Raw genomic sequence first — 8,391 nt, 5'->3', positions numbered from 1 at the left:
GCACTGCCGCCTCCTGGGTGAGTGGTACTTAGCTAGCTGTTCAGAAATGTGTTTTTGTGGCTGTTTCTAAGGTCAAGTTCTTCGATACTGACTGCAGCTTCACCCTGGAGTGGTTTGAGCACTGGCTATGGCACTCTGCCTATCCATGCACGCCCTGCGGAGCAGCTGTAGCGTGGACGGGGCACAGAGGTGGGCATTTTCTGCCAGGTTGCAGCAGAGAGAGAGCTGAGGGACCAAGACAGCCCTTTCATCAACGCAAACAGGCTGAATCGGCTTGTCTGATGCAGGGACAGCAGCTCTTACCCTGGGGTGCCATAACCATACACCTCCCCTTTTCTAGCCAGGTCTCGCCTTGCTGTAGCACGAGGTGTTTGGGCGGGAAGGGTTTTTCTTTGACCCCTTCCAGGCAAAATGGGTATTTCAGGGGCCTGCGACTGCAGAGGACTTGACCTGATGGCAGATGTGGTCCCTTCTGGTCCTCCAGCTTGAGAGGAGGAGTGCGGGACTGCTGCTGGCTCCCCATTGCTGGAGCCGTGCACCCCAAAACTCGCCCTTCAGATGCAGCACCACGCCAAGCCCCGGGCTGGGTTGGGGCCAGCGCATCCTGTCGAGGTGGAGGCACACACGTACTAGTCCTTCCTTCTGTGCATTAGCAGAGGAAACGCTGCCTTGTATAAATTTACATATGACTTGGCAAAATGTACGTTTGTGTCATTTCTGCAAGAGCAGCAGCCGGCTCTGCTGCTTACACATTGTGGCGGTAATAGAGGTGCTTGAGTTATAGTGAAACTTATTTCATTTTACAGCTCCTACAGCGTTAACAGATGTACAGGCGTCTGATCCAATCATGCAGGAAGAGATTTTGGGGCCAGTTCTTCCAGTTTTGACAGTGTGTAAGCTAGGAGCAGCCATACATTTTACAAACAAGAATAAACGACCCTTAGCAACATATGTCTGTGCTGGCAGCTCCAACGTAATCATAAATAAGGAACCCTGCTAGGCAGGAATGTATCTGGGCTCTGCATACGGTCAGTACGGACAAAGCATCTGCCTTGCTCCCATTATATTAATGAGGTGCAGGCACTGGAATCCCTATGCTGTACAGTTGGATTTGCTGGGTGGGGACAAAGGACTTGGGAAAACAAATGCTAACCCAGAGCAACAGAGCTTTATTTGTTTTAAAGCCTGTATTTCATTTTAGTGACACTTCACTCCTGCCCGCTGTCTTGCCAGGCTCTCGTGCATTACTGCACGCTGCTCCGTGATCATTAGCAGACACCAGCTCGGCCACGCTAGAACTTCTTTGCTGAAATCGGTGCACAAGATCCCTGCTTCAGCCCGTGTGTCCCCTCCCGCACTGGCCTCTGCTCCCAGCCCAATGCAGAGGACACACTGGGGCCTGAGGACCCAAGCCTTGCTGCAGCTTCATGGCCAGTGGCTCTCCTGTGTACCTCCGGGACAGCATTCAGGACAAAAAGGTCCTTTTTATACAGCCAGGTGCTGTATGATGAGGTGGCGAAGCAGAGGACAAACACTGCGCGCTGTGAACTCTCCAAGGGCCAAAGCGTGGCCCCTGTGGAGTTCTGCTCTGCTCTGCTGAGCTGCAGTAGCCCACGGGGCTGGGACCATGCTCAGCCTGATCTATGCTCACTCCTAAATTCAAGCCCTGGCCCACTGTGCCTGCTTAACTGAAACAACAGTGTCACCCCAGACATCAGCCTCCCTCTGCTTCAGCCCTGCAGAAACAATTGCACAGACATCTTTGGGTAGAAAGGGAGAGGGGGGGAGCTGGAAGCTGAGTGCACCCTAATAAATTTAATCTCTACATCATGTTAAAGTGTAGTAGCTAAATTTATTTCTCCTTGCAATCAAAACAATACTAGCTTTGGTCCCAAAACAGTAGTGAGATTTCTTCCCCCCAGCTGGAAAAAAAAGAAAATACTATAAATCCATCCCGGAGCTGATTTATATAGCATTCATGAAGAATTTATATTGCAAAGAATTTTATTCAATTAAACTTGAAAAGCCTCTAGATTCCTAAGGTTCAATAGTGATCACTGAGACAGAGCTATCATAAAACTGGATGGCCTGTCTGGAGCAGGCATTGAGAAAATGTCTGATGTGACATTGCAGCTGACGGTACAGTCCAAATCAAGAGCATTTGTCATTGGGATGTGTTACAGGCTAAGGCTTGGAAAATTACTCTGTGAAAAATGTGCATTAACAATAGCCATGAAATATCTGTTTAAAAAAAAAAAAAGGGTGAGTAATGAGACAGCGGTATCTATTAGCACCGGGCATTCTTCACTCTGACCCCACTCTGATTAAAAAGTTAACACAAAAGCCAGAGACTCTTTCGGGAAGCAAGTTTAAGGTTGTTTCTACTTAAATAATTGAACAGAGGAAGGTGCATGACTGACTGAAAAGCTCCTGCCACTAAAAGAGGCACCCTTTGTGCAGGACAAGCACCCTTGATGTGTAATCACCTCACTGCCCACAGGTTTCCATGATGCTCCTCCATACAAGGAGGGGAAGACTTAAACCACCATGTCTGACATGTATTATTCCCAATTACATTTCCAAGCTGCAAGTGTCTTGGACTTAACTGTAAAACTGTAATTGTCTGTATTCTCTATACAACGTGGGTAGCAAGGCGTTAACTCATTCAGCTGGCTGTAATGCACTTGTTTACATACTGAGTATGTTTTTTTTGGCAGTCTTCAGTCCATCACGAAGCTGGAACAGAGGATGTCTTCTCTGTTGAAGTACTGCATTCTGCTGTTGTGATGTTTGCGGCCAGATTCTCCAAGCCCTAGGACATGCTCTAGTCTACTCTGGTGAGGGCTCCGTGACAGTGACACTCCCGAGGTCAATGCGGACATTGACGTGTGTGAGATATGAAGCCCTTGGGGTGTTAGCCTCTCTCTTCCAACTCTAGCTGTCAGTTGAGGAGGCACCGGGCCCCTGCTACTCATCACAGCCCCTTTATCTGCAAACTTAGTGACTTAAGTGGTCCCCAGTAGAGAGATATTCAAACTAAACAAGGGCTCTTCTCCGTCAGGTGGTACCTGCAGCCAGAGGGGGATGCTGTGACCAAACTCAGGGGGGTCTGTGCACTCAGAGGGGCAGCTCCATGTGCAGTTAACCCCAGCTACCTAAACAGAGCTTAGAATCATCGAATCATCTTGCCTGCACATGACCTGTAGGCTTTGGCCCTTCCTCCTTTAATCCCTCTATCTTGCGTGAGCTCCGTTCCTGGCAGAGGATGCACTAGATTGTCAGCACAGAGACATTCTTCACATGCATAAAGAGAGGCAGCCAGAGCCAAAGAATTCTTAGTGCATTCCTGTAAATCTACACAGCTCAGCTTCAGCCAGGGCTGATGGATTGAAAGCAACTTAAAAAAAGGCACGCTGGGCTCAGTATTAAAAGTATGACAGTTAAGGGCCCTTTGGTACAAGTAAATCACATTTATTATTTCAAAGCTTGTGGACAGAGTTCCTGAATCTCTACACAGTTCCTGTTCTGTACGAGCATTATGACTTACAAAGAGAAGCTGATTGTTTTCTTTTCTTCATTCCTCAGAGTCCTGTCAAAGCCTTTCCACAGCACCTGCCACTGCCCAGGGAAATGGAGACATCTAGAAATCAGCTGTAGTTCTTTGAAGTCTCCTGCCTCAACTCCAACCCCAGGCAAACAGTAACTCTGATGCCATCACCACGGTTTTATACAAGGGGTATGTGGATAAGGCCCAGTGAACAGAACAGCTGTGTTCCTCACAGTATTTATGAACAAGGTCCTAGTTATTTAAGCTGGAAGTTCTTGGCAGCTCACATTTCCAATCCAGACTTGTTCTCTTTCCCTTCCTCGATGGAGGAAAGCAGTCTGCTGGATTTATCTTCCAATGATCAAGGAAAACAAACCTCCCAGTTACGGTCCAGGCTTTACATATATTTTCTCTTCCTTCCCTTCCTTCATTGCAGCGTAACGTGCCAAAACGAAGAGGTAGTCGCTCAGTCTGGAAACCAAGGGAAAAGCAGTGAAACCACTTCTCACATCAGATGCGTTTGTATCCAGCAATGCACAACTACAAAGCAAGGCACATTCGATTAGAGCACAAGAACTGCAGGTAAAGGAAGGCAAAGAGAGACGACATGAGAAGTGATTTCCAAAATGGCCTTCAGTAAGAAAGTTGACTGCTCCCTCAGCACCGCAGCAGTGTCTGTAAACATACAGGCCTCGCAAGAATACTTTTTAACAAGCTGCTTGTTGAAACTTCAAAGATCTTATTCTAGAAGGGAAGCTTCTTGAGAGGTAAAACCCCACAGTTTTATCCCAAGACTAAGGGAACACCACCAGGCACACTTCAGTAGTACAGAGTAAGGGTTTGGGATTTTATTTTTTCTACCTGTTTAAATACTTGGCCACGTTTGGATCTGCTTCCCCTGCTTGTACTAAAGGAACCACGCTAGAAAAAGAAAAGGAAAATTTTAGTGTATTTAACTTTCTAGCTCTGAATGCCCAAAGGACTGTGATTTGCTGCAGCACCAACCTTCACACCCCAATCTCAGCTGGAGTCCCTATTCTAACTCCCCACAGCAAGTGTGAACACCGTTTCCTTCCCCAAGAGGAATGTGTGGTGGCTAAATGATGCAACTAATTTTTGTAAGTGTTCTGGAGGACTGCAGCTCCAGTCCTCTAAAGGATGCTCATCAGCGCTATCACTGAACAATGGCAGCAATTTGCAGGATCGTTATCCTTTTCTGCAGGTAAACAGGGACCCTTCTTTTGTTGAGGGAACAGAGCTGTTCCTTGCCTCCTGACTGGTGTACAGCCCTCTTCCTAGCTTTCTTTTGACAAGAAACCGCTGACTGTGATGTTAGTTTTTTGAAGATCACGCTGCTCCAGTGTATCTTGTCAGAGCAGCAATCTTCGCAGCAGAGCACATCCACAAAAACGTCTTCCTGCACATCAGTGGCTTCAGTGAAGAACCCCCAGCAACTCAGAACTGCTGATGAGCAGGTTCAGGCTAACACAAGAGACTCTGCATGGAAGTGATTTACATAATGAGCAGACAAGAGTTTTCTTCTACAGACCTTACCAGGGAGAGTTTTCATCTCCAATAGAGAAGTGGGACAAGGTAGGTGTGGGCAGGAACATCTTAAGCCACTGAAAGCTTCCCTGGATCTCACACCTGCCAGTGCCCCAGCTTCCATGTGTGCTAGCCTACAAAATACAATTAGCAAACCAGATATGAGCTGAACACGTAGATGCAGCTCAGCATAAACCTGTTTGTTCTTTCTGAAGTTCTTAGCTCAGATGACCCAGTTCAGGGGAGGGAAGAGAGACTGCTTTTTGCTGACCACACTCCTGGAATTTGACTAATACAAAGTTTGACTGAGGCTCTAGCCGAGTGCAATACAGCTATGGCTGATTGCTCCGACTGCAAAGATTTGCTATCATTGTAGCATTCTGATCACCTTTTATCAATTTTATTCTGTTACACTATAGCCAACACTCACCACCTTTCAGCTCTGCGGCAGACAGCTCGGGAAAAATGGAGAGCAGCACTGCTTTTACCTCCCGACTGAAACAACAATGAAACAGCGCATCAATGTCTGCTAACAACAGATATAGCCATCCGCCTTATTGTATAACTGCAGCAAAGCTTATCACATCTCACGCACACATGCAACTGAAGCTGATGTTATGGATAGGCAACTGGGAAGATATCTGAATGGAGTAGGATGTGGAAATTTAACTCAACCGGGTTCTTCTCTCTGCTCTTCTTTTGGTACTTGTCCATGCAAATAATGGCCTCACAACCTGTTTTCCCATGGCAAGTGCTAGAGCAGATTTACCCTAACAAAGCTTTCTCCAGTCAGTGAGAGGCATAAGCAGTACCTACTGGCAAGATGAAAGCTCTGAGTGGAGGAAGCTGCTCTGAGTAACTGTCAATCCATTGCTCCAGTTCCAGAACTGGCTTCTCACTAAAAGATGTTCGTCCTACAAAGGGAAAAGAAGACTCAACTAAAAGAAATGCAGAAGTGATTCAGTCTACAGATAGAGCTCTACTTTCACATTTCTTGGATCCATGGGTCCTAAGAAAGCGTCCCCAAAAAATCCTCCTGCTAGAGCAGGGCTGGCTCCCCATTCAGCAGCCATGGCTGGGTGTCAGTGTTGGAGCAGCACCTCAGGCCAGCTTACAGCACTTGAGTCACACAAACGCAGCAGCTTGTGGGACCGTGTGTGACTTCATTCAGCACCCAGACAGGCACGGCAGAGCAGCCCTTAGGCAGCTCTAACTGCCACATACCAGAACAGCCTCCCCAGCGCCACTCTAGAAGGACAGCTGTGATTCAAGAACTGTTATCCCAGAAAAGGTACTGTGGGGCTTACTTAAGTGAGCCTCCCTGGCTGAGGAGAGAGGCGTCGCGATGTTGGAGCCCACATCCTGCAGCATACACTGGACCTAGATGTGGCAATCAGGACAAAAATAAGAAGCGCTTTCATTAACCAGCCTTTGATGCTCCGGTACAACTGCAGCAAGCTCTGGGAGGCGACAGCTGGTTGCGCTGATTAAAGAAGATCCTACCCTTGTTGTTCATCATCCCCCAGCCTACTGGCAGGGGGGATCAGATAAGTGCTCCCTAATTGCTTTATGAGAAGCCAGATTAGCACATGTACTTGTTTTCACTAGCACATTAAACCACCCTGGCTGACTTTGCAGAAAGCAGACTGGGGCATGCTCACATAATCCCTTTGCTGGTAGGACACCGAACCAATAACGTCTGGAAGAAAGGCAGTGACAAACAGCTGCAGACAGCACTGGCTTGATATCACGTCCACTTCCAAGAGGGGCATCTCTCCACAGGCCAGGATACGTGAGAGGCAGCCTGGTAAAGCTTTTTAAAATCTCTGCTTAGCTCCTTCTGCATTCTTGTGCAGAGCGAAGCTAATTAGCAAGGCTCACAGACTGCCACAGCAGGACCTGTCTCCCACCATTGTGCCCATGTGGTTACTTTGCCCTGATTTCAAATCTGAGGCTATGTGACAACAAGACTTGTGTCCATAACCATGCAGAGTAACAGGTCTGAATAAATCTAGAGATATGTTTGTCTGCCCATAACTAATCACGAGATCTACTGGTTTCCTTCTTGGTTAAAGAAATTTACTTCTTAGAGAATAATCAAGGGCCAGCATCTTAAGTCTTTATTTATTTTAATACCAAATTTATTAAATTCCTGTGTGTCAGTGGGAGTACTGTGTCTAAAATTAAAGGGTTCAAGAATATGTTTCAATAGTGCAGATGAAGTGACTGCACTTCATTATCATTAATGATAAGGTGAGGATTATCATTAATACTCACTTTGTGAAGTTGTTCAACAAATGTGTGGCCCTTTTCACTCATAAATTCACCAGCAAGCCTAGGTTAAAAAAGAAAAGAGTTAGATGGAAATGAAAAAATTACCACGATTGTGCATATACCTTTTTCCATATGAAAAACACAGAATTTGGACACTCCTGGCTGTACCCTCCAGAGGAATTTGGTCCACAGCGTATCCCTTTCCCTCCTGCTGGATGGTGGGGCTGGGAGAGCCGTTCTTAACGCGAGAGGATGCCCAGAAGACCCGCACAGAAGAGGGATGTGTCACAAGGCCTTTGGTGTGTAGAGGGCCTGGGTTTGGCCTGCCCAGGGCCAGAGCTCCCTGAGCTGGTAGCCATGTCCCCGGTCAGCACGGCCACTTCAGCAGGACACAGCTGGGCCTCCACGGCCCCTCCGCCTGGCAGCGGGAGCGGGTCCTGGGGCAGGGGCTTACCCGATGGCCGAGCTCAGTTCGTCGGTGGCTCCCAGGGCTTCGAAGATCCGGTCGGCCTTCGGCCTCCGCTCCCCGGTGAAGGTGCTGGAGAAGCCTTTGGAAAAGGCCCGGGGAAGGCACTCAGAGGCCAGGCCCGGCCCAGCGAGGATCGGGCCGGGCTCTACCCTGCGCTCACCTCGGTTCCCGCCGCCCTCCCGGACATTACCTGCATCTCCCGTCCTCGTGTAGATCTTCGGGGCCCGGTCGCTGCGGGAGCCGCCGTCGGGGCTGCGGAAGGCACAGGCTGTGAGAGAAGGCGCAGGCTCCTACCCCACCCGGCCCCAGGCCCATCCCCGCGCTCACCTGCCCTCCCCGCTTCGCTGCCGCTGCTGCTGCCGCCGCCCCGCCGCCCCCAGCGGCCCCCGCAGGCCCCGGCCCGCTGCCGCCGCTCGCCGCAGCATCCCTCCCGGCCGCCGTAGCCGCCGGCCGTCACCGCCCCCTGACCCTCCGCGGCCGCCGTCCCTCCCTTCGCCCACGCGCGCCGTCACCCCAGCCCCGCACCACTCCGCGCCGCCGCCTTGCGATTGGCCTT

At 49.3% G+C, this 8,391-nt stretch overlaps 1 protein-coding gene across 1 annotated transcript; it reads right to left on the bottom strand.

Annotated features, from left to right (window-relative positions):
* Positions 1–3,455: 3,455 nt before the first annotated feature.
* Positions 3,456–8,260, bottom strand: MMAB (metabolism of cobalamin associated B). Its single transcript, XM_030026541.2, has 9 exons — positions 8,163–8,260; positions 8,026–8,087; positions 7,821–7,914; positions 7,370–7,427; positions 6,400–6,472; positions 5,909–6,006; positions 5,523–5,587; positions 4,409–4,468; positions 3,456–4,018 (listed from the first exon to the last, which is right to left on the bottom strand). The coding sequence occupies exons 1-9, from the start codon at positions 8,258–8,260 to the stop codon at positions 3,931–3,933; spliced, it is 696 nt and encodes a 231-aa protein (XP_029882401.1). The 3' UTR covers positions 3,456–3,930.
* Positions 8,261–8,391: the final 131 nt, after the last annotated feature.

Source organism: Aquila chrysaetos, chromosome 9 (genome assembly GCF_900496995.4).
Source record: "Aquila chrysaetos chrysaetos chromosome 9, bAquChr1.4, whole genome shotgun sequence".
In the NCBI taxonomy this organism is placed as follows: Eukaryota; Metazoa; Chordata; class Aves; order Accipitriformes; family Accipitridae; genus Aquila; species Aquila chrysaetos.
This window is presented reverse-complemented; position numbering and strand designations above follow the sequence as displayed.